The sequence below is a fragment of the Hakea prostrata genome, chromosome 7 (assembly GCF_041222555.1).
Source record: "Hakea prostrata isolate BN-2017 chromosome 7, UWA_Hpros_2, whole genome shotgun sequence".
Classification (NCBI taxonomy): Eukaryota; Viridiplantae; Streptophyta; class Magnoliopsida; order Proteales; family Proteaceae; genus Hakea; species Hakea prostrata.
The window spans coordinates 20,498,017-20,524,211 of NC_142606.1; the positions used below are offsets into that span (position 1 = coordinate 20,498,017).

At 36.6% G+C, this 26,195-nt stretch overlaps 1 protein-coding gene across 1 annotated transcript; it reads left to right on the top strand.

Moving 5' to 3' along the window:
- The first annotated feature begins 9,751 nt into the window (after positions 1-9,751).
- Positions 9,752-23,915, top strand: LOC149010439 (putative chromatin-remodeling complex ATPase chain). Its single transcript, XM_089161050.1, has 25 exons — positions 9,752-10,180; positions 10,793-10,921; positions 11,024-11,127; positions 11,923-12,035; positions 16,497-16,594; positions 16,890-17,069; positions 17,150-17,371; positions 19,226-19,360; positions 19,455-19,737; positions 19,823-19,896; positions 20,064-20,284; positions 20,365-20,452; positions 20,575-20,668; positions 20,777-20,965; positions 21,136-21,167; positions 21,308-21,384; positions 21,523-21,612; positions 21,778-21,847; positions 21,949-22,006; positions 22,093-22,151; positions 22,253-22,418; positions 22,609-22,787; positions 22,869-23,084; positions 23,182-23,286; positions 23,391-23,915. Exons 1-25 carry the CDS (start codon positions 9,947-9,949, stop codon positions 23,406-23,408), a joined length of 3,234 nt encoding a protein of 1,077 aa, XP_089017176.1. The 5' UTR covers positions 9,752-9,946; the 3' UTR covers positions 23,409-23,915.
- The last annotated feature ends 2,280 nt before the right edge of the window (positions 23,916-26,195 follow it).

The window sequence follows — 26,195 nt, forward strand, 5'->3', positions numbered from 1 at the left end:
GCCCATGAAATTTTCCATTACATGAATAGAACCAAGGACAATATTGGTTTTGTTGCTTTGAAACTTGATATGTCTAAAGCCTATGATAGGGTTGAGTAGTCGGTCATTCGCCACCTCTTCTCCTTCTTGGGGTTTGACCAGCACTGGTGCAATCTTGTGGACAGATTAGTTTCTTCCTCCTCTTTCTCTATTAAAGTCAATGGTAGCCCTTATCTTAATTTTTCTAGGACAAGAGAGCTGAGACAGGGATGCCCCCTTGGCCCTTACATTTTTCTTCTCATAATGGAAATCATTTCCAAACTACTTAATGAGTATAGAATTTTGAACATTTTCAAGGGAATCAAAATTGCGAGAAAAACACCGGAAATATCACACTTATTTTTTGCAGATGATACGTTCCTATTTTGTAGAGCGGAGAAGGAGGACGTTCTTGCTATTAAATGTGTTCTGGAACTTTTCTCTAATATCACGAGACAAGAAATTGATTCGAAAAAAGTGAGGTTTTCTTTAGCAGAAATGTGGGGTCACAGGTTCGGACCCAAATTCTGACTATGTTGAGAATTTTTGAATTTAAAAAAGGATGTTGTATATCTGGGAACCAACCTTTTGCAAGGGAGGAGGAAGGCTAAAAATCTAGCCTTCTTGATTAGGAAATTCAAGGCAAGATTTGCATCATGGAAAGAAAACACTCTTTCTTTGAGACATTTGCTATAGCCTAAGCGAAATGAATAGGAACTGATTCAAGCAAAGCTTAAGCATTCCGGTTATTACTAACAATATAGTCTGTGACCTTAGTAGAAGAGCTAAAATGTGTAGAGCAACTCACAATAAGGGGTTAGGTAACCTAGTAGCCCAAGGCTCCATCTATAAAAAGGATTAAGACTTCAACCAATTTTTATTTGGACCAAAAGACTTTAAAGATTCGGACACATAAACAATACCATTCCGTACCCTAGAACCCTTTTGTTTTGGACTTTAAGATCAAAGAAATAAGAGTTGGGAAAATTTTATTGTTAAGGACCTTAACCCAATTGCTATCGAGTTCCAAAAAAAGCCTCGCCTCCATGCTTGTTTAGTTTGAAAGGCCGAATTAGTGGAAATTTTTCCAAAACACGCACCTCCATTTTTTTTTTGGCCAAACACAGAAAAAGAAATGCATTCAAAGAAACAAGTCTGAGGAAATCCTCCCAGCAGAAACATAGTACAAAGGATCAAGACCTCTATGTGGTTGCATCCACCAAACTTTCTACATGCCTAAACTACGAGCCCCCCTAGCCAAGAAATCAGCCTCAGACCTGGTGTTTTTTTTGTTGTTTTTTGTTTTTTTTGGCCAACACCTCCATGTTTTAGAGACAAACAAACCTTGTATTGACAAATAAGGGAAGGGTTTGATTTATTTCCAAAATTCCAATTCCAACATTTACTAATAATTGAGTTTAGTTTAGAACATGCCTGCTTGTTACTTTGAAAATGCATGTATAAGATGAAGGATTGTAACTAAAACTAAGTTCGTTAATACTTTATTAATTTCATGTAAAACTTCATCAGATAATCTTTTACTACTTCAATGTCTAGGAGACCCTATCAACAAGGAAGCCAAAGTCCTTAATCCGCGGAGAGGAACTATAAAAAATAAAGAAATTAAAATAAAATAAAATAAAAAAGGACGAAGAAGAAGGAATAAAAGAGCGTAATTATGGTGCTAATAATAAATGAAGTATATTTTAAAGTTGACTCCTAAGGGTTGGGCGTGAGATGGTTTAAATGGGAGTAGATTGATCATTATACCATAATGAGGACAATATAAACGTTTCACTATTAATTTAACAGGATCTTTGATGGAAAGTGATGAGCATGCAACTCGTAATTTTTAGGGCACTAAAGCGTGTAACCTAGAGTTTAAGCCTCACTAAAGCATGCAATCAATCATTTACTCAAATAAAGAATTACAACAACGGAAATAAGAAGAGAGGTGGCCTCACTACAAGAAAAATGGCCTACGGCGGCGTATTGAATATGCCACCGTAAGTCTAAAAGTGCCGCTATAAACCTTTCTCGGCATTTCAAAAAACGCCAGTAAAAGCACTGCCGTATTGTTACCGCAGCACTAAATGCAAACGCCGGTAATGGTGACTTACGACGAAACATTTATCAGCTTTTCTAAAAATGTTGTTAAAAGTGACTTATTGCAGCGTTTAGGATATTTTTGCCGGCATTTTCTAAAAACACCATTAAAAGTAATTTATTGCCCGTAGGCTATTTTTGCTAGTGTTTTTAAAAAACGCCGTTAACAGCTATTTATTGTGGCATTTAGGAAATGCCACCGTAGACTTTATGGTTTTTAACTTTATTACCAGCGTTTTTAATAAACACCGTCATATGTTACCTATGCCGGCATTTTACAAACGACCATGATAAGTTTTTTTAATTAAAAAAAAAAATGGTTCAAAAAAAGCAAATTCACGCTACTTTCCATTATACATATACCAACAATCCAAAACGTACAATCCAAAATGTACAAATTAACCATTAGAAGGAGGTAATAGGATAGCAACAAGCTTCAATCACTCCTCAATCAGTAATCCAACTGCTTCTCTCTTTTGGTCTTCATCACTTAAATTGTATAGTTCTGTTGAATTGTGTCAATGTCAATTCCCTTCAGCTTCACCACAAACTCAACGTTACAGCTTCATGTGCAGGTTGCAAGTTTAGTGTTTCTGATAAGTTTTATGTCTGCAAGCCTTGTAATCACTTCCTTCATATTGCATGCTCTAACATGGCTCAGTTCATACATCATCTTGTTGACCCAAACCACGCACTAACTCTCCTCCTTGTTACTGCATACCCAGATGGGTTTTTCAACTGTGATGCCTGTGGTAGATCAGGAAATGGATTATGTTACCATTGTCAGGTCTGCAACATAGATATACATGCTCTGAAGGGGCTCTGAAGGGATTAACATTAGAATCATAAGTATGTAATATCGCGTGTATTGTCTAATATGAACAATACAATACCAATCAAACCATTCAGGCAATCTTGTATCCTTCCTTCCCTCACCCAAAATTCAGAATTACAGATACAAGTAAATTGTTATTAAAGAAGATTGCCACAAAAATTTACATTTCCTTAAAGATACAAGTAAAATGTTCTTGCAGAAGATCGCCACAAAAATTTACATTTCCTTTTTTTTATTTTTATATTTTACAGATGATCTGTTTCACTATATTAGACTGATTCGTGCATTTTTCTGAATAATCCATTTCAACTTGCATAACCACTTCTTACATACCTTTCAATTTGAGAGATGTCCACAATACTATCCACACCACTATCCAACAAGAACCTGAAGAAATAAATATCAATACAAAGTCAAGATTACAGAAATTAAGCTTCTGTGTTGAATGTAAAACTACCATACGGAATAGAACGGATTGATGGTGCATACTTATCAAGCAATATTCTTGAGATCAGTAAGCATCCTCCTTTAATTGATGATTGCATTACAGCAATATATGGATTATGGATACTCTGCATAATGTGTACCCAACCATGCTCTCCATGTTCTTCATCTTAAGCTTTAGCCCTAAAAAGTCACAACTTGAATTTTTAGGGTTTTCCACTTTGAATGATGAATATGGAGCTAAATTAGAACAGTAGTGATGAAACTATATGTAAAGTTTACATTTTTACCTGTACATTTGAGCATCAATGGATGCTGGTGTGTCATTTGAATCTACAAGGCACCCCTCACTTACCCAACAGTCTCCATAGGAATCTAGCTCCCATCCTTTGAGCCTTGCTTCCTGCATATTAATAGGGGTTACATTATTTGAGCCAGCTTTCCTTACTCTTAATGTAATGAATTGGGTAGTGAAGGGCAATGTTCTATAACATTTTCTCTTATCTATTAATATAGATGCAGGAATGCAACACCTTTGTTCATTTTTTTCATTCACATATTGGGTTTACTGGTTTCACATTATAAGTTTGATGAAGGGTTTTTTCTCTTTAGCATGAACTTAGTTAACTAGCAAGAAACAGAACGAGTGATCAACACCTCTACATAATTCTTGAATTTCTCGATTGCTTCAGCTCCCTTTTCCTATGCATATCTTGGCTCTGAAATTACGTTCATCCTAAATAGTACAGAGTCAGTTGGATCTTCAAGTTCTTTTATAAGAATACCAATTCCTTCTTCTGAACTGGCAAGCTTCATACGTACCATTTCAATTATGATCACGCCAAGAAGCATCGTCGTATATTTAACTTACATATTGAGAAGGCAGACATGAACTCTTTAGCTTCCCCATCCACCTAATATTTGGGCAATTCAACCCATTCATTGGCCACCAAATCATTTAAGATATAGCTAATAAGATCACTGGAATTCACACAGATCAATATCTGATCTTTGCATCCCACACAGTTTATACCAGCTTTCTTACCATCACACCCTACCAAGACCTGTCCCAAAATTCATAGAAGTCATGACAATGAAACAGTTAGTTAAAGTCTTAAATAACATATTATATATAAAGCCTAGAACCAAAGGCTACTAAAGTAACAAAGACCCTTTCTTCTTATGAGGCTATATAAAGCAGAAAACCAAAAAAATATCTTTTGGGTTCATGTTGTATAAACTGGGAGAATAAATCAACAGACGAGTCATATATTACCAATCCTTAAGCTAGATATATGTAAATTACAGCTTTGTGTTACTATTAAATAGAGCTGAGATGAAGAGCCCTTCAACTGAGAATCTTTGCATTCATATCCATTTGTTAATTTGTTATATCTTCAAACTGAAGGAATGCAATGAAGTGAGAAACTTCTATCAATATTTCAGTTGTAACAATTGAAGGGCGCAAATACCCATCAAAGACCAAAACAACTTTAACTAATTCTATGAATCAAATGCAGCAAAGGATGCCCAAAAGATTAGAACATATTATGATGGTCAGTAGTCACTCAAGGTAATTTACAAAATGGCCTTCCTATGCATACATTTAATGGATGGTGGTGATAATCTCTTTCTTCCCTTTTGCTGCTTCAAGTGTCGGTCTTCTCTGATAAATGGAAAAGACTAGTCTCTAGCAAAGCAAGGCTCTCTTCCCTCTGCCCCCCCCCCCTGCGCCCTACCCTCTCACACTCAAACTCTTTGCTCATGCTAACTAGGTTCTACATGACAATGTTAAATACATTTTCCATACTCATATTACTGGAAGATTCACACACCATATGTTTTTCTTCTCGTGCTTCTTCTTTTCCTGAATTTGGAAGAACTACAGCCTACTTAATTTCAGAAACTGCCCTTCAGAAATCATTTTCACCTCCTCCACAACTTTGATATCTTCCTTGATCCACTAAGCAAAGTTACAAATCCCATTGCAACTCCAGTCAAATGAATACATGGGTCTATGTCTGCAGCGGATCGAAGGAGTTCCCATGAGCCTCTTATTGATATGACTGATTCAAATAGAAGAGATGGGGTGTGATCATACTTACCCTGTAAAAATTACCCAAGGAGTTCTTGATCGATTGATTGAAAACAAGTCATTTTTTATCCATTCATACTGTTGCAGTTTTGATGTTTTTGTTATATGACAGGAAATATTCGAGGCTTGAAAGGATAAGTGATCAATCAACAAGATAATTCTTACTTGTTTATAACCATAGTTGAAGTTATGCTCAGTTGAAACTATAGTTATATGAAGCAGGTCCTTGCTGTATGGAATACCACGACTTGTCCTTTCTGGTTGTGGGCATTGGAAAGTAAGTCTCATACGGAACTCCACATTCTCCACCTGAGTCCCAGAGACCATCAACTGATTCAGAATCTAGATAATCTTTGCAAAATTCCATGCAAAATGCCTTGCTTCAAACATTATAAAATGTGACATTGTAGATCATGAGAAATGGAAGTACCTCTCATGGGTTCCAATTGCAGTCACGTAAGGAACATGAGATGCAACAGGGGAGATATGCTGAAGAAAATAGTCCCATTCCACTAAGAAGCCAGTGGCGTAGCTAATGTCTCAGATGTGAAAGATCGAGTAAATTTTTCCTACTGCTACTTCCTTCGATATAGCTGCCATCACTGCTATTGAACCTGGCTGTACATTTCATTGATCAACCAATTTCAGTTTAATATCCCTTCCACTAATTTTGTTTCTTGTAGATATGGATGCATGACTTAAATCTTTTACTATCAAGTTCTATAGATTGATGTAACCCCTTTGCTCTAAATAACCTTTCATGTACATGAAAACCTAAGTTCTCTACCATCCAAAAACATGTGTTTCGAGGTTATCACCTGAATGTAGTGCTCAGCTGATGGATTGAGGGGTGCCTTTCCCATGTCGCCATATGCGATAAATTTTAGTTTATTCGATCCTCCAGTAGGGGGAGTTCAAAATGTGGTTATGTTGCTCCAACCAGTTGACCAACTGCATGTAATGAGTTAGAGATATATGAGACAATCAAGCATTAATAGCTTTACTGCTCTAGTACCTTATATAAGCAAAGCAACTCTATATCGTGGAAACGTATATTTGGTCCAAGGTTGAAAAGGTTTACCCTCCATCACATCAGAATGAATGAAGCCGTTGCAGTAAAGCTGTTTTGAATTGTTGTACACCACGACTGCTCGAGCTGGGATCCAACCTATGAGCTTTCTCAAATGCATAGAATCGACCTTGAACGGAAAATTGGGGAAACAGAAAGGTAAGTTACAACCTTCACGATAATATGCATGGCAAATCTCTCACATAGTTTTTTAAAAGAAAAAATAAATAGGTTGTTAATTTCCGTTGCAAACAAAAAGTGCAACCAAACATGATGCATGCATCTCTTTTCACAATCTGAGAAGAAACTTTTTTCATAAAGGAACAATATGGACATGTTAATGATGATTTTTGTCATCAGTATTACCAAACTACCCCCCAGTTAGCTCGTAATGCCACAAATACCCCTACAACGCGTTTTTTTACAAATGCCGTTATAGACCTATATACAACGGCGTTTCTTAGAAACGCCGTTAAAAAATGTTATATATACCTCAAAAAGTGATGAAAAGAGTGTTAAAACCTTAACATACAATGGTGTTTTATAGAAACGCCGTAATAAATAATATACAACGGCATTTTTTGGGAAATACCGCTATAATAAGTTAACATAGAGCAGCGATATCCTTACCTAAAGTGCCGCCATAGGCCTTTTTTTTGTAGTGTGGCTAATATAGTTTACTGCATTATTCAAAACATAAGGAACTGGAACGTGAGATTGAATCCTTTGAATAACTGGTTGACAATCACTCTGTGCCATCCATTGATCTATCCCTTCAACATTTGCCACTAACAAGCATTCCATGAGGGCCAAGCCTCACCATCCAAAGGAAAAGCGAAAGAATAAGGGGATGAAATAACAACTGCAGGTCTCCGGAGCAGCTTCTCAAAATTATGCCCAAACCTCCCTTTGCATCCTATATAACATTTGTGTTAAACTTATATAGAAGCTTTTAAGGGGGAAGCAATGAGAGTAAACCCTGATCTTAACTTCATGAACTTTAGAAAATAGAGAATGTTGAACAGCAAGAAGAAATTCCTCCAAACTCTTAACTACCTCAGTCAAATACCTTTATCTTTAAGGGTTGTTAACCATATACGTATTTGGGTGTGTGTTGTTTTTTTTTGGGAAAGGAAGGAAAGAAAGAAAGGGGGGGACAACCAACCCCCCCCCCCCCCCCCCCAACCCCCAGGGCCTTCACAAATAAGTCAGTTTCTAGCTTGTCATAAACTCCAACAAATATATGAAGCTAGACTATCTCTACTTCATAGATCTGACTTCCCCAAACTTACTCTAATCAATAACAAAACTAACAAAACCAGGAGGAGAAATACAATCATGAGGAGCACCAAAACCCAACTCCAAATGAAACCAAACAACTCGGACACAAAAACAACAATCTAATAGAATATGTTAAGCATCATCTGCAACAACACCACACATTTGACTACAAGTGTATAAAGGGATTATCCTCTTCTTTATAGCATCAGCTGCATCCAACCCATATGAGAGAGCTTTCCATGGAAAATTTAGCATTTCCAGAACAAATCCATTTCTCCAACAGCTCCCACAATTCCTTTTAGGGATCTACAAATCAAGAAAAAAGTTAGTCAACAAGTAATAAGCTAACGTAATTGAATAGATATAAACCAATAGAAGCAACCCAAATGTTCATTGATCATCTTAGGTAAGAGGGATAAATATTTTCTTGCCTTCTGGTGGAAGATATTGGCATGTCTGGTAGGACAATAATATTTTGAAGAGTACGAGATCGAACCAGGCTTGAGTGAAAATTGCAAGACTATAAAGGGTGGTTCGGTTGAAAAGAAAGTATAAAAGGATATTAAAATAAATAAACAACTACCGAGGAGATGTGGTAACCTAGGCAATACAATAAAATAAAAAAGAACGGATAAGGAAATGAAAAAAACTGTTTTTTACCATATAACAGATTTTAGATAAATGAAAATAAATCCACAATTTATAACAACTTTAGGGCATGTTTGGTTACATGAATCTAAAGATTTCAAATATCTTGATTCATAAATGGAAGATTTATACCCGTTTGGTTGTATGAATCTCTAGATTCTTGAAATCTAGAGATTCACCTTTTTACACTAAAAACGTGAATCTGTAGATTTATGGGTATGAGGTGAAATTTAGAGATGTCACTAATACTATAAAAATGTTAAACATTTGAACCATTACTCCATAGATATTTTTTCAGAATAAATTTACAGATTTCATTCCAAAGATTCAAGCTAACCAAGCAATTAATTTGGTAAAATAAACCATGGACTCCAAACCTGGCCAGATTTGAAATTTAATACGGTTTTGGTGAAATGGGCTCCATACTCAAGTAACAAACAGGAAACGTTTTAGAGCAACCAGAGGAAAAACTCAAGAGAAATAGTAAAGCTGTTATAAATTGTAGATTTATTTTCATTTATCTAAAAACTATTATATGGTATTGTGATTAGTCCTCCAAATAAAAATGGGACATACAAAAGTTTGAAAATTTTTGTTTTTGTTTTACAGGGTTCCTATTAGAGAGTTGGGACTGTTAAATATATCATTGGATAGAGTTGAATGCATGATCTCTTCATTGTTTGCCTGCCATAAAGGCCAGGTGCAATCGTTGGATTGGCCAAATAACGGCGTTATCCTCGGTATTTTAAAATTGTCAGCTGCCTTTTTCCTTTATTAGATTTAACTATATCAACAGATTTTTAAACGCTCAGGCAAACTTTTGCTAGGGGCTCTAACTTCTAAGGTCTTTCAATTCAGTAGGCCTTGGTGCTTATCATTACCCATTTGCATTGCAAAATCCTCTTTGATTGTATAGGATATTCGACTTGAGAATTTAATATATATTGAGCAAAAAAAAAAAAAAAACCCCTCATTGGAAAGGGTTGATAATTTTTTTCCTGTTTTTTGTTTTCCGTATCCTTTTATTTTTTTTCGCAAGCCAAACACTCCGAAAGTCGACAATGAGAATGTGTGCTGTTTGGCTGAACGACCCATAATGGATTATGGATCAGATGGCTGTGGAGTCTGGAGAAATCTCAAACGGTTCAACCCACTGGTCGGAGCGGGAAAATTTTCACGATCGTCGAATAAATGGCGGGAAGTCCACTCCAAAAAACCCCTTAAATTGCATTAAAATTATATAAATTATAAAGGGCAAACCCCTCTCTCGAGTCTCACTTAACCGACTATTTCGTCATATTCTCTAAAATCTGGGAAAAGTGGTCTCGTAGGTTTCTCTCGGTCGCTCTTCGTCTTCGTCTCGTCTCCAATCTATTTTCTTTGTGATTCCATTTTTCCCCCTTCGATTCCTGTCTCTCTGCTGTCTACGCAAACCTAGATCCAAGTATTCATGGCTAGGATTTCCAACTCTGAGGTTTCTTCAGAGGAAGATCCTTCGAACGGTTCCATTTACTCGGAGGAAGATCAGAAGAATGAAGAGCTAAACGACGAGGAAGATGAAGAAGAGATTGAAGCTGTCGCGAGAGTTGCTTCCGACGACGAGGAAGCAGGTGAGGAGAATTTACAGTCTACGGACGATGATGCAGTTGCCGAAGGTAAAAGCGATGACGAAGAGGATGAGGAGGTAAGGATGCGGACTTGATTGGTGCTTAAATTTTTAGGTTTTTGTTGTTCGAACTTTACATGTTTTCGTGGAGGCATCAGTTAGGCTTTGTACGTCACTCTTTTAACTGTTCATAGGCACAGGGGTCTAGGGTTTTCATTGTTGCATTGAAGGAAACGATCGATTTGTAGCAAAATTGCGATGTACTAGTCGCTTGTCGATTTGATTCAATTTATAATTATAAGGTGATTTAAGTATTAGATTAATGTCTCCCTAAAAAGTTTGCAACCATACTGTGGTTTCATGATATCGTCTTCTACAACCCCTTGGTTCCTCAAATCTGTTATTTCATGCTGTTCTCGTTTTTGGCTTATAAGTGTAGGCTTTTTTTTTTGTGTTCTTTGTGTTTTCTTTTCTTTTTCCCATCATAGAGCACTGAATGGACTTTTCGTGGTCGAGTTATTCACTTGCATTCATTTTTATCCAACTTATTATTATTGTAGTGTTTTCAAGAAATAAGAGTTTTTGTAATGGTCTCATAACTGGTAGTTACTATTTATAAGTTCATTCCGTGCTAAAATCTTCCAACATGATTCTAGTTCTCAACTCAGCTTCATGCTTCTCTTATTGCAGGCAGGAGATTCAGGGAATGCTGAAATTGGAAAGCGTGAAAAGGCTAGATTGAAAGAAATGCAGAGGATAAAGAGACAGAAGATCCAAGAAATTTTAGATGTCCAAAATGCTTCTATAGATGCTGATATGGTTTGTGATTATAATGACTCACACTGTTTGAAACAATTTATAATTTTTATTGATGTCTATTGATTACGGAAATGCAATTTTTAATTGAAAATTTTTCCCCAGAACAACAAGGGGAAGGGGCGGCTGAAGTATCTCCTGCAGCAGACAGAGATATTTGCACATTTTGCCAAAGGCCAGTCCACGCCCCAGAAGAAGCCAAAAGGAAGGTAAGATTATGTGCTCATTGAATCATCACAGCTGGTATGGATTTTCCCGTGTATGATTAATAATGTTATTACTCAAGGTGACACAAGAGAGGTGATGCTTTAGTAATATGATGTGTGATCTGCTTATATTTTCCTGCTGTGATATAGTGCATGCAGAATGTAGCCTGAGATTTTCTGTCATTGCAGTTGGAAATGAAATATGGAAATGAAATGGCATATTCAATTTTCGGTAGCTAAATTGTGAATGTAAAGTTGATCACTCTAAGAACTTAAAGCAAATACAAATGATGTGCAGTAGAACTTTTGAAACCGTTTTTTGTTCTACTGATTTTTGGTTATGAGATATGATTCACTTCAATCAGCATTCTGAACCAATGTAGGAACTTGATATGATTCACTTAAATTTTCAGTCTGATCCTGTTTGTGAGTGTTGGGTCGGTGGATTCTTGGATTACAGGGCAAACAGGATATTTTGTTTTTTGGTTTAATGATATTGTTAGTTGATGAGGCTAGGCATTGAATTGAGTCACTAGGGGAATTTTGTGTCACATAGGGTCTTTTACTGTAGTTAGGAAGAAAAAAGTTGAAAACTTGATTAGAAGCCTTTGTAGGGTTAGTTGATTCAGTTAGAAAATCTTACTCTATTTTCAATAATATCATGAATTCTTGAAGTACTAATTAGGAAGTATAGAATGTATTTTTGTACTGTTTAGTCTCATATGAAACATTTAGTCCTGTACACTGCACTGCTCAATTTCTGACTTAGATGGCTGGTTTATTGCTTGATGATTGCAGAGGTCGTCATGCATCTAAAGTAACAGAGGAAGAAGAAGATGAAGAATGCCTTAAGGAGGAAGAGGATCATCTTTCTGGTGCAGGAAATACGCGATTGGTGACACAACCTTCTTGTAAGATATATATTTCTTGAAAAAATTCTTTTCCTCTTCTATAATATGCAAAAGTTTTAATTCACTGAGATATAATAATCTTGCTACTAGGAAAAAATCTAGAAAGAACTATAGTTGTACTAAGAATTGTGTTGAATCAATAGGGTGAAAACAGAAATTTATTTGACAATAAGTTGGATAATTTAGATGATTCTCTGACAAACTGCCTGCCTGGCCTGAAAGTTTAGCTGTGTATGCAGATTGCCTGGTCATTAATGAAGGACCTTAAAAATGACATAAAGATCTACAGTTGATTCCTAGGGTGCTTAAGTTTCAACCTAAATTCAAGAACTGGGAATCTCAGCAAAGTCATATGATTAGGGTTGAAACATGGTTGAAACATAGAGTTCAATGCCCTAGTAACCAGATTTGATATACAGCAATTGTTTTTTAGTAGGTATATAAGCTGAAGATGGTTTCCGTGTATATAGTAGAGTACACCTGCTGAAGTAATGTACCAGTTAAAAGACAGCAGGAATGACTGGCGAGATGATGTAGCACTGGATTAAAAGGATCAATTAAGGGTTAATTACACCAAATTATTATATCAACAGGTAAGTGTTAGGTCAAAGTTTGGGTTTAATGATATGGTTAGACTAAATGAGTGAATCTAATAGTGAAGCCTTGAGGTTTCATGGAAGTTGTTCACGAATTTGAAATTTAAGCAAATTAGGCTTAATGAAATGGTTAGTCTAAGTGAGTGAATCTAATAGTGAAGCCTTGAGGTTTCATGGAAGTTGTTCACGAATTTGAAATTTAAGCAAATTAGGCTTAATGAAATGGTTAGACTAAGTGAGTGAATCTAATAGTGAAGCCTAGAGGTTTCATGGAAGTTGTTCATGAATTTGAAATTTAAGCAAATTAGGCTCGGTTTTAGATTATGAAAAAGGATGAAAATTGGGGACCTAGGGTTGGAATTTGGTGAAAGGGCTTGATTCAATTTCTAACCATGTAAGAGGGTTGTAAAATTCAATGTGGGCTAAAATTGATGGTTATATTGTGAATTATGAAAACATTGTTTTCCATAAAACCAGGGGCGGAACTAGGATTCAACATTTGGGGGGTGCGAAGAATAAAAGTCCAGATAACCTTCCCGTTGGGGAAGCACTAATGCCTTTTTCCTACACATATTGTGTGGGCCTTTATAAGATCCATTGGGGGTACCACCTCTAAATTAATATATTATATTAAGGAATAGGCCCACATATTTTGTGGGGTCCACACATATTTGAAAAAAAGGTAAATTATTGATAATGATATTTTTTCCGACAAAATATAGGTAAATTAAAACAACAATACAAAAATAAAAATACATATGACTTCAACCCTAAAAAGTTAGATGCAAACCAAAATTTTCTTTGGTAGGAGATGCAAATTAAATTTTGTTTTTTTTAAGGTAAGAGATGCAAACTAATGGTAGTTAGTTACCCTACTAACTATAGACATTTTATTCACAATATAAAATAAAATAACATAAATTGTAGAAGAAATAAATAAATAAATAGAGAATATAAAATCAAATAAAAAGAATAACAAAAAAAAAGAAAAAAAAGAGAAACGATAGATAAAGTGAGAAAGAGAAAGAGTACCTAATTGTGGAGAATATATTTTTCCAAATTTTCCTTAACCCACGCTTATAGAAAGGGAAGAGAATAAATAGGAATAAAAGAAGAGAGAGGATATAGGAGAGAATAAATAGGGATTGAGGAGTTAGTTTCTAATTAGGAATGACATTTTGAATACCTAATAAGGTTTTTTTTTTCCAAATATTTTCTTTAACCCACGTTTATAGAAAGAGAATAGAATAAATAGGAATAAAAGACAAGAGAGAAGAGGGGAGAATAAATAGGGATTAAGAGAATTAATATAAAAATTGAAAAAAATAAGGGAACTAATGTGATATTTTTAAAAATGGGGGGGGGGGGGATGCCCCCCTGGCCCCATTGTGGTTCCGCCCTTGGATTAAACATTGGTAATGTGCAATTCTAGAGTTTGGATGGGGGTGAAGCTTGGATTGAGTAAGATGGCCCGTGCAGTGACGTTTTCATTCATGGTCTTGATCATGTAAAATAATTGAAAGATTATAGAATTATAAACTTAAGAAAGATGTAAGAAATCAGGGTTTATGGTGACTGGATCGGACAGCAAAAGTATTCAAGTATAGGGAATTATATGCGGGGACTGTAGGTTGATGTTGGATGAATATTATTGGTGGATTTGGACCGTTGAGGGGTTCTAGGGATATGGTAAAAATCAAATGTGGATGGATATGCATATCAATCCAGCTTGCGTTTGGTTCATACTCTAAATTGAGATCTCTAAATGGAAGAAGAAGTACGAAGGAAGTTGCAAATTAAGTTTATTAATCAAATTTGTGTTTAATACTTCCCTCTATTGCAACTTTATCAAAGATTGAAAAATTTACTTTATTCCAAAATGGAAGCCTAACCCAGTCCTTGGGATTTTTATTTCTGGCAGCAGCTGCTTGCTGCTGCCAATGGTTTGGATTAGGCCACATCAGCAAAAATCAATCGGACGGCTGTAAATTAATGAGAGGGAGTATATATGTAAATATAAAAAGTTATTTTTACATGTAAAGTATTTAAATTTTTTAAATTACCAAAATCACATCCCTTGCCTCTACTGACGAATCCCCAAATTCCCAACGTTTCTTCATCTTCTCAAAAATGTCTTCCTTCGAGTTCTCAAGTGTCCGAACCTAGATGACAAAGTAAAAACGTTGCAATCGGGAAAGGTTGGTTTGGACACTTGAGAACTCGAAGGAAGTCATTTTGAGAAGATGAAGAAACGTTGGGAATTTGGGGATTCGTCGGCAGAGGCAGGGATGTGATTTTGTAAATTTAAAAAATTTAAGTACTTTAAATGTAAAATATTACCTTTTGTATTTACATATATACTCCCTCTTTAATTTACAGCCGTCCGATTGATTTTTGCTGATGTGGCCTAATTCAAACCATTGGCAGCAGCAGGCAGCTGCTGCCACAAATAAAAATCCCAGACCTTGAACCTATTAGGTAACCTGATTTGACTGAAAAACTAAAAGAGACCTAAAATGAGACTGGATTTGTGATGTCGTAGTACAGGGCCACAAGAACATTTTCCAGCAATTAATTGCGACTTAAACTGAACCACAGAGAGCAAGTTAATGGAAGCTCAATCTGATGATGAAGTTGCATTGCAGGTCTCTAAAGTGCTTCAATGCTATATCTAATAAGTGGGAGGAGAGATACATTCCTTACTTACTTCTACCAAATTAGTTGTGGGGTTGAGTATACTGCTGGTGTACCCAACATTTTCAAGGTTGGGTGGTTCTCCTAACGGGTCCTTAACTAGATTTTTTACAAGTTAAACAGTAAATACAAGTATATGAAGTTATTAACATCAGGGATAAGGCTACAATTAATCTATAATCAGGGAATCCTAGTGGGAGATTAGCTTGTGACAAGATCACAAGGAAGAAACACCATCAAGAGCCTGCCTGGGTATGTGAGTAATTAGAATAGAGATGAGCGAATGACCAGTTGATATAAAGTTTTTAATATTTATAGAGAAGAGATTTAGAGGAAAACAGAGAATAAGAATTAGTTTAAGAAAAAACTTGTTTAAGCCCATTGGACTGCCATCTGCCTTTTATGAGCCTCCCAATCTAATGCAAGGTGTCCATGTCGGATAATATTGATCCAATCAATCCAATGCAATTGCACCTTATCTGAGGTGTATGTAGTTACAGTGTAAGTTGGTTGTAACCCCTCTATGAAGTTGCAAATTTTGAGAAACATGTTAGGCCTGGTTGCCCTGGGCTTGAGTTGGGTACCACCTGCCCAATCCTGGTATGTTGGTCTGTGTATAGCTAAGTATTTGGAAATTGTTTTGAATCAGTCAGATTCTAGGTCATTGCAATATGTTTTAAACAACATAGGAACATAATTCTATAAAATTATCATTGCTTTATTATATTTTTCATGTACTGTATGCCTCGGTGGGTGCTTTGTGGCCTGGGGCCCCTCCAGTGCCTTAGGTCACCTAGTTGCTATGACAATGTTCATCAGAAAAGGGTACATGATCTTTTACCATTCAATGTTGATTCACTGTCACTATAAAGCTGTCACTGACAAATAATGGATTTAGGCATGCTCTGAAGTGTCATTGGAAGGATTCTCACCATGCTGAGTAGGTGCAAATATATAGACAAACAAGCATATGGGTGGGAATATTTCCCCCTGGGGAGTCTTGGGGTTTCTTCTCCCTTTTCTGTTGAGTTTTAACTTCCATCTGCTTACTATAGTTAATTGATTTTGTTGAGGAGTCTTAACTTGAGTTCCGAATCAATTGGAAATTTTATTATTATTTTATGCTTTAAGGTTCTTGATGACCTGTTGGGTGATGTTGCTCTTTTTGCAGGTATCCAAGGGAAGATGAGGGATTACCAGCTGGCTGGATTGAACTGGCTCATAAGGCTTTATGAGAATGGCATTAACGGGATTCTTGCTGATGAAATGGTATCCTGAAATGCTTGAGCTTTCTAGTTTTGGTTTGTAGATGTTTCTTTTTGGTCATCCTCATCTTTGTCAGTTGGCTAAATCTTTTAAAGTTCTTTCCAGTCATGTGCATCTTTGGCAGTGCACAAGACTTTGAGAGTTATTTTAGAATGGATATTTTTATCTAAGTTTCCCCAACTTCCCAATCTTCAATTCATTTGTGTGTATCATTGAGATAACTTGCCTGATTTGGTATTGTGGATCGCTTTTGCTTCTTATGCCATATTGATGAATGCTTGTTGCAACTTTTGTTTAGGGTCTGGGCAAAACACTGCAAACTATCTCATTGCTGGGTTATTTGCATGAGTTCAGAGGAATAACTGGTCCTCATATGGTTGTTGCCCCAAAATCTACACTTGGCAATTGGATGAAGGAGATTCGACGTTTTTGTCCAGTTCTGCGTGCGGTGAAATTTCTCGGAAATCCAGATGAAAGGGTAATTAGGCTTTGGCTCTGTGAATTATTTTTCATGATTAACTATATTACCTCATTATTATTTTTTTGTACTTCTAACAGAAGCACATTAGAGAGAAACTACTCGTTGCTGGGAAATTTGACGTCTGTGTGACTAGTTTTGAAATGGCAATCAAAGAAAAGACTACATTACGCCGTTTTAGCTGGCGGTATGTTATCATTGATGAGGCTCATCGAATCAAGAATGAGAACTCGCTTCTTTCAAAGACAATGAGGCTTTACAACACTAATTACCGACTGCTTATTACAGGGACGCCACTTCAGGTAGCTATTGCTATCATGCATTCACACTTTGTACTCTATTTTTTTTGGTTGCTTCTTTATGAATGCATCCTCTTTTGAATTCTCATTTATAAAGGGCCAACACTAGTACCTAATTTTTGATGTTTAAGATCGTAGTTTTCATGGGAATGAGGAGCTTTAATCTAGTTTCCCAACCCTTCTGCCCCTTCTCTCCCTCTCCCTTCATTTCTTTCCGAATCTTGCGTGGTATTGGAGAGTTCTTTTTAATAACCTGTTCTGATGAACTTATTGGGGGTGTTTCACCAACTTTTATCCATATGGATAGCTAGTGGTGCCTAAAAACTGCATGACTTCTTGTACACCTTTCAGATTAATCATTGTTGTCTGTCGAAAGCTTCAATGGTTTTTATATGCAAACTGCTGAAGCAGAAGATGGGCAGAACAAAACTAGATTCAACTGGAGGAGGTCAAATTAGCCCAGCTTGTCTTCTTGAAGGGTTTAAAAGGAAACTGAATGAGTTTCAAATTTACCTACTGGATCAGGTCAAATCAGCTCAGCTGGTCTTTTAGAAGGGCCAAAAAAGGGCTAAGACTGTTCATGCAAATGGTATCAGTGTGTCACCACCCTTATTTGCCTGTGTAAATTATAATATAGCTTCTAGTTTTTGTTGAACAAACCTTTGCTTTATACATAGGTGGTTGGCTATTCAGCCCATATAATGATTCATGAAACTGATGAATAGAGTTGCCTTTGAGCATGAAGAATCTCTTCTCTACTGTGAGGGATAATGGGCTAGGGCCTTGTTGGTAGAGCTAAACACCTAGTGTTGACTGTTAAATGGTGGGGCTGAAGAAGCCTTGCTGTTGAGAGCTAAATTCACCTATCTCTTACTTTCTTCTCTTGTTTGAAATCTGCTGTTACTGTTCCTAAGTTGCTGCTGCTGCTGCTGTCAAACTGAGTTTATTTTACCCCCAAGCTACAGTTATAGGCCTGCTGCTGCTACGTTAACTGAGCCAGGTTGGTCACTGAATTTAGTTGTTGAAAATACCCATCTTCCATCCATTCCATCACTTGAATTCCTCTGTAAACCACCAAGTTTCTAATTTTAGTCCTCTGTAACTGAAGTTCCAGCCATTGGAATAATCTCAAATGTCTAGCATGATCTGATATAATATAGACACCATTTTCTCCAAATTTGAGCTCATTTTATTGGATATTTTGGCTTACTGCCCACCTAGGTGTCTGGGTCTTTTTTTTTGGGTTGGGGGGTGGGGGGTTAATATGGGTCATATTTAACAATCAAGTCGTGAATCTAATGAAACTTTCAGCAAGTAATTCACCTATAACACGCTTCATTTAAGCCAAAGCTGACCATAATTTTGGCGGCTGGTTTGGTTCAGTCTCTAAGTTTCTAATTTCTGTCCCTATTCCTATTTCTCTGATTCGTGGGTTTCTTGGGGCCAACTGTTCCTAACCTTAGCTTTACATAGCTGTGCTTGTTACCTGTTGATTTTTGCTTTGGGCAGAAACTCAGCATGTAGGTAGGGATTCCTATTTTGGGTCTTCCCATCCACAAAACTTGAACACCTTCTAATTGGCCATATGGTGATAATTTTGGGCTGTCATGAAGATTGTCAAGTTAGTGATCCTAAAAGTATTTATTTATTTATAAAGTGAATGGGTATTTATTTTATTTTATCTTTTATATGTTTAACTGTTATGGATGATTCTTTTATCTCGACTGTTTGCATCTTTCTACTGTTGGGGAGTAATGTTTAGAGTATTTGGATATCAAGCATGAAGATAGTTGGGTGCTTGTTGCAAAACCTTCTTTAAAGTGGATATAATATTCTTTGTATCTCTTTTCTCTGCAGAACAATCTCCATGAGCTTTGGTCCCTTCTGAACTTTTTACTCCCTGAGATATTTAGTTCTGCTGAAACATTTGATGAGTGGTTCCAAATATCTGGTGACAATGATCAGCAGGAGGTGGTACAACAGCTTCACAAGGTATGAGTTTCAGTGTTGTCTTTGAGCACTATTTTAGTTGATGTATTTTGATGGAATAACATGTATGTATGATGTATGTTTCTGTGTCTTGAAGGTCCTCCGTCCTTTCTTGTTAAGAAGATTGAAGTCCGATGTTGAGAAAGGTTTGCCTCCTAAGAAGGAAACCATACTTAAAGTAGGGATGTCTCAGATGCAGAAGCAGTACTACCGGGCTTTATTGCAGAAAGATCTAGAGGTTGTTAATGCTGGTGGAGAGCGTAAACGACTTCTGAATATAGCGATGCAGCTGCGTAAATGTTGTAACCATCCCTACCTTTTTCAAGGAGCTGAACCTGGCCCTCCTTATACAACTGGAGATCATCTAATAACAAATGCAGGTAGGCTCTTTCTTTCTGTGGTCCTTTTGATTTCGTTGGTGCTTATTGGTTGGTTGATTATAATAGCATCTTCCCTGACTTGCAGGTAAAATGGTTCTCCTTGATAAATTGCTCCCAAAGCTAAAAGAGCGTGACTCTCGGGTTCTCATATTCTCTCAGGTTAATGTGATAGCCTGTTATGCTTGGATAAATTAAGATTCTTGGATTATTTAACTTCACTCTGGATCACTTATTGAATTTCTTCTTGAGGGTGGTCAGTTTTTCTGTATTATATTAATTTGGTTTGGGAGTGATTTTAGCTGTCCTTTTTCTGCTGTAATTTGTAGATGACTAGACTGCTGGACATTCTGGAAGACTACTTAATGTTCTGTGGATATTTGTACTGTCGAATTGATGGGAATACTGGTGGAGAAGACCGTGATGCTTCCATTGATGCCTTCAACCATCCTGATAGTGAAAAGTTCATCTTTTTACTATCAACCAGAGCAGGAGGGCTTGGTATTAATCTTGCCACAGCAGATGTTGTCATCCTTTATGATAGTGATTGGTATGTTCTTTTTCCCTTGGGTTTTGCTACTGCAATTCAATCAGTAAAAGTTCTTATGTATATGGGTTACTGTGCTGCAGGAACCCACAGGTGGATTTGCAAGCACAGGACCGTGCTCATAGGATTGGTCAGAAGAAAGAAGTTCAAGTGTTCCGGTTTTGTACAGAGGTTCAGTTTTGTGCTCCCCTCTCCTTTCCTCTCCATTTTTTGAGTTGCACAAATGGCGGTATCTGCCATCAAAACTATTTATCACTTGCCTAACAGAAGTTATTTATTCCATGCTGATTCAGTACACGATAGAGGAGAAAGTGATTGAAAGGGCCTACAAGAAACTTGCACTTGATGCCCTAGTAATTCAACAAGGACGATTGGCGGAACAGAAAAGTAAAAAATATCTACTTTTTCCTTGCTCCCCCACCCCAAACCCAAAGTTAAACCTGAGCTGTGATGCAGAAACCTCTATTGACACTTCGATTGTGATCTGTGATGCAGCTGTTAATAAGGATGAGCTGCTACAAATGGTGAGGTTTGGTGCTGAAATGGTTTTCAGTTCCAAGGACAGCACCATCACAGATGAGGATATTGATAGAATCATAGCAAAAGGAGAAGAAGCAACAAGAGAGCTTGATGCAAAAATGAAGAAATTTACTGAAGATGCTATCAAATTTAAGATGGATGACAGTATGTCTTGATTCACTTGGAGTACTTATTCACATTTCTTTCCTACCTCTCTACTTAATCCCAAAGTTGCCCCTCCCCTGACCACCTCATCCTACCAAAAAGAAGAAAAAATAAAAAATATGTGATTCTATATATATTTTTTAATCTTTTATTTGGTTTGTTCTCTGCAGCTGCTGAACTGTATGATTTTGATGATGAAAAGGTACATATTTTCTTTTTCCTTTTGCTTTTTTCGTGTTCTTACATCTTGTAGCCAAATTCAAGCATGCTAGTTATGCTTGGAAATGCTTCCTATTAGACTGGTGTATGGTGTAATTAATGTTCAATTTTAATTTAATGAAGGATGAGAACAAGCTTGATTTCAAGAAACTTGTCAGTGATAACTGGATTGAGCCTCCAAAGAGGGAGCGCAAGCGCAAGTAAGGATAATATTCATAAGGCACCTTCTGCATGTTTTGCCTTATGGTTCTCCCTCACTTTTTGAGTCCCCAGCTCCCAGGTATATCTTTTTTTGGCTCATGTTATTCTATCTAGATCTGATCATGTCCTTTCTGTAGCTATTCTGAATCTGAGTACTTCAAGCAAGCAATGCGTCAAGGTGGGCCAGCAAAACCGAGAGAGCCACGCATCCCTCGCATGCCTCAACTGTATGTACCTGTTGTTTTTTTTATGCTTTTACAATTTAGTTTTGTCCTTCATATCCTTTTTTGAATGAGTGATCTGATACTTTTCAAAGCATTTATTAGCTATTAGGATGCTTTGAAGATTTTAGTTGGTATGATTCTCATCTGTGCGTTGTGTTTCATCTTCAGGCATGATTTCCAGTTCTTTAATACACAGAGACTCAATGAACTATATGAAAAAGAAGTGCGCTACCTCATGGTGGGTTTAATGTGTTCTCCCCCCTCTTTTGTTGTTTCCTGTGCTTTTACCCATGGTTTTTTGAGTTTTAACTAATCTGCTCTGTCCAAATTGCTTCTCAGCAAGCAAATCAAAAAAATCAGTTGAAAGACACGATTGGAGATGGAGATGAACCTGAAGGTTTTAATCTTTTACACATGATTCTGCTTTTCAGTGGCACATTCTCCATTTAAACTGTGCATACTAATATTTATATCTTTTTATAGACGTAGGGGAGCCCTTGACAGCAGAAGAAAGAGAAGAGAGAGAGCAGTTGTTAGAAGAGGTGTGTTGTTTATTGGTTGTTAATGTGAGTTCCTTACAGTCTTCTGTGATAATATATTAAAAGAATAAGTTTTTTTCCTCTCTTGTTCTGGCCTCCAATAGGGCTTTTCTTCATGGACTAGGAGAGACTTCAACACATTCATCCGAGCTTGTGAAAAATATGGTCGTAATGACATTAAAAGTATTGCTTCAGAAATGGAGGGCAAAACAGAAGAGGAAGTTGAACGGTATGCCAAGGTCTTCAAGGAAAGATACAAGGAGTTAAATGGTAATTGATACTTCAATTTAATTCGTTAATAAATTTGTGCATTATGGTTGTAGCAAAAAAATTTTTTTTTTGGGGGGAGTAAGGGTTGTAACAAATATTTCAAGGGTTACATATATTAAAACATTAGACTGGATTTAATGGGTGACCAATACTTACATGCAATATGTTTCTGTATTCTGTATCCGTCCAGATTATGATCGTATCATCAAGAATATTGAAAGGGGGGAGGCCAGAATCTCTCGTAAGGATGAGATCATGAAAGCAATCGGAAAGAAGTTGGATCGCTACAAGAATCCTTGGTTGGAACTGAAAATCCAATATGGCCAGAACAAAGGGAAGCTGTACAATGAAGAATGTGATCGCTTCATGGTATGTTCCTAAATTTCTTGAGAGCATGGTTTTATGGATATGCTACTTGTTTCTGTCTGATATGCATGGCACTTTTTCCAGTTATGTATGGTTCACAAGCTTGGATATGGGAATTGGGATGAGCTCAAGGCTGCTTTTCGTACATCGCCATTGTTTCGCTTTGATTGGTTTGTAAAATCTCGCACCACTCAGGAGCTTGCAAGACGCTGTGATACCCTCATTCGTTTGGTAGAGAGAGAAAATCAAGAATTTGATGAGAGAGAAAGACAAGCGAGGAAAGATAAGAAGCTTGCAAAGGTTGATTTCCACTCCCCAGTAAAATTTCATTGCATGGATGTTCAATTATTTCCTATTTTCTCAGATGCTTGATAATAAAAATAAATTGTTTTCACAGAATATGACACCTTCAAAGCGTGCAATGGGTAGAGTGCCTTCTGAAAGCCCTACATCAAATTTAAAGAAAAGGAAACAGACAGTGATGGATGACTACGTTAGCTCAGTGAGTATCTGACCAAATTTTCATATTTTTAGTTGGAATAATCGACTTGGTGTTTTTGACTTTGCTAGTTACCATATCTGATGGTTGTTGAATTATTTGTACAGGGAAGGAGAAGGAAATGAATTTATCATGTGTATAAAGGACTTCCTACTTCCACTATATCTAGTAACTAAAACTGCAGGATTACTGATTAGGTTTTTACCCCTAAAGTCATGTGGGTTTACTTTCACATATTAACCTTTCTTAGATCCCTGGGGTATATTTTTGTAGAATGTTGGTTATCCTTGCCATCCTCAAGGTGGAAGAAGTTTGGGGCTGATAAGTCGTATTAAAATTTTCTTTGTAGTGTACGAAACGCGCGTTACACTAATTTTCTAATGTATTGTAATAAATTTTATTCCCAGCCCCTATGTTGCTGTACTGGAGTGAGCTATACCAAGTTATTATTGATGTAGTCATTGGGGTCTGGGTTTGCATGTTTAAGTATTCTATATTAGGGTGTTCTAACGTGAAAATTACAGAGCTCTCTGCCTTTTTTTTTCACGAGTTCTATAATGTTTTTATGATAGAATGATATTGCTCCATCCTTAGTAATTGCTTTTGGCAAGGCATCGTTGTAGAAGTGGGGTGAGAAAAATAAACATCAGGGACTCAGTGGGGGTGGTGGGGGTGGGAGAATAAAAAAGATAAAGAATGTTGGGGAAGAGTTTTAAATGTGGGCTTCATTTTTATTGGATTTTACACTTTCTCTTACAGTTTTCATAAGTTTTTTTAATGTTTGTTTGCTTTTCTACTCTATTTAATTTGGCAACATACTTTAGGATTTTATTGAATTTTAATTTTTTTTATCCCAATTTTGATTCAGCAAACAAACAGTGGTGAATTGGTCTTGTAATTTTTATTGAGAAGGAAGTTGTGCATTTCAATTATTATTTTCTTCCGGTTTTTTCTGTGCGGATGGAGGTGTTTGGAGTGGAGCTGATGTGCACGCAATCTGTAACCAGCTCTGCACTAGCCATGTCCATTTTCGAACAAATTTGCAGATCCCAATTGATGAATTTGTTTGGAGGATCGTGCTATCGTGTTCCTCATTTCTTAGTTTATGTAAATCGTAAAATGTGCATCAGCTATGAGACGATGATGGATTCTCATTCCAGAAGTTAACTGGGAGATGAATAATGTATGCTGACTATTCTTTCTAGTTCGGAATGTGAGATGTACCTAGGAATAGTAAGGGATGAGGATCTAACAGCAAGTTTAGTTGAGAATTGTCCATCAGTAGACGGGAGGAATTTCCATTGATCTTCCTAGTAATGTAAAGGGATTTGAGAAATCCTGTGTACAATATCTGTGGAAGATCAGATACAATACAACCCACCTATCATTTCTGATGATAAAGGTCTCAAGCCAGAGAAGTTTTTTGATGTCCTAAATTTTGAAGGAAGAAATTTGGTTCCTAAACCTACATTTAAAGATCAAACCAGAAGAAGGAATGTCTCTTCCAGGCCAAGAATTCTTACCGACCTTTTCTCTGGCATCGGAGATGCTGAAACCAAACTATTCCAAAATTAGACAAGCACCTATCCTTATCTTGTAATGAAGGGGCATTATTTGCTCTCTTTTCTTTTCAGGAACGTGAGGAGAACTTCAATTAATAGATTTAATTGATTAAAGAGTTTTTTACGTGTGGATTTTCTTAGTGGACTACAAACTAATGTTGGATTTTCCTAATGTAATATATAATGTGTGGGTCCTAACCAAACTAAAACTGATAGTTGCCGTTAAGTATATTCAAAATTTAAACGTGGAGGAACCAAAATAGCCCTCGTATTATTTAATATATTGTGTTATTATATTTTCCCTCTTTTTTTGGATATATATGCTTTTAAATCATATAATTAATGGGGCCTAGGGACCGATATGATGATTGGTTTAGGTAGGGTGGCCAGCCTACTACGGGCACCTGTAAGGATTAGTGCGTGAGTCCGTGATCCACAAAAACATGGGACTCACCCTTGACTTAATGACTAATTATCTCTTTTTAAAACCATATATTGACACAATGTATTAGATAACTTGAGCGGAACTTTCGTCCCTTCACGTTTGAAATTTGAATAGGCTTTAATAGTGGCTAATGGTGTTATTTTGGTTGGGACATACGTGTAATTATTACACCAAGGGGACTCAACATTAGTTTATGGTCCACTAAAGATACCGAAACGTAAAAAATTATAGATTAAAAGGATTTAAAACTTGCAATATTTTCCCTGGAAGATCATTGGTATTTAAAATATCCTCTTGCAGCACATCTGAACTAGATGCTCCTCAATTGCCTAAAATGATATCCTCAAGCAACCTACCCTGAACCCATGAGACATCCAATAAGCTCCACAAGAGAAAACTTCTTGAGGTATTTCAGTCATTTTAGGGAGGGGGTATTTGGTAATGACTGAAAAATCTTTCACAAGTCGGATATACCTTTTAAAGGGTAGCTCGATCAGGGGTTATTTGGGTGAAACATGGGTGGGGTTGGGTTTGGGATTTTAAGATCCTAACTAGATTTAGTTCTCTTAACTCAATCCATGCCCAACCTATTCAAGTCAATTTGGGACCTATTTTGTTGGGTCAGCCTAGGCTAGCTTTGATTGACCTGAAGAACACCTAAGTGGCAACTTCGGCTGGGAATTTCTCAGATGCAATTGAGGTTTGATGTTGGTCCTAATGTAGCATTTATTTGACCTGGAAGTTATAGTCTCACATACAATCAGGTTAATCTTGTTCGTACACGTGTTCATTCTAGAAGATTCTCAAGCCACATTACTCATGGGAGTTTGCACAGCTGTCATTAGGATGTCCAACATACATGTCATTCACTATTTTTAATTTATTATTATTATTATTTTTTTTTT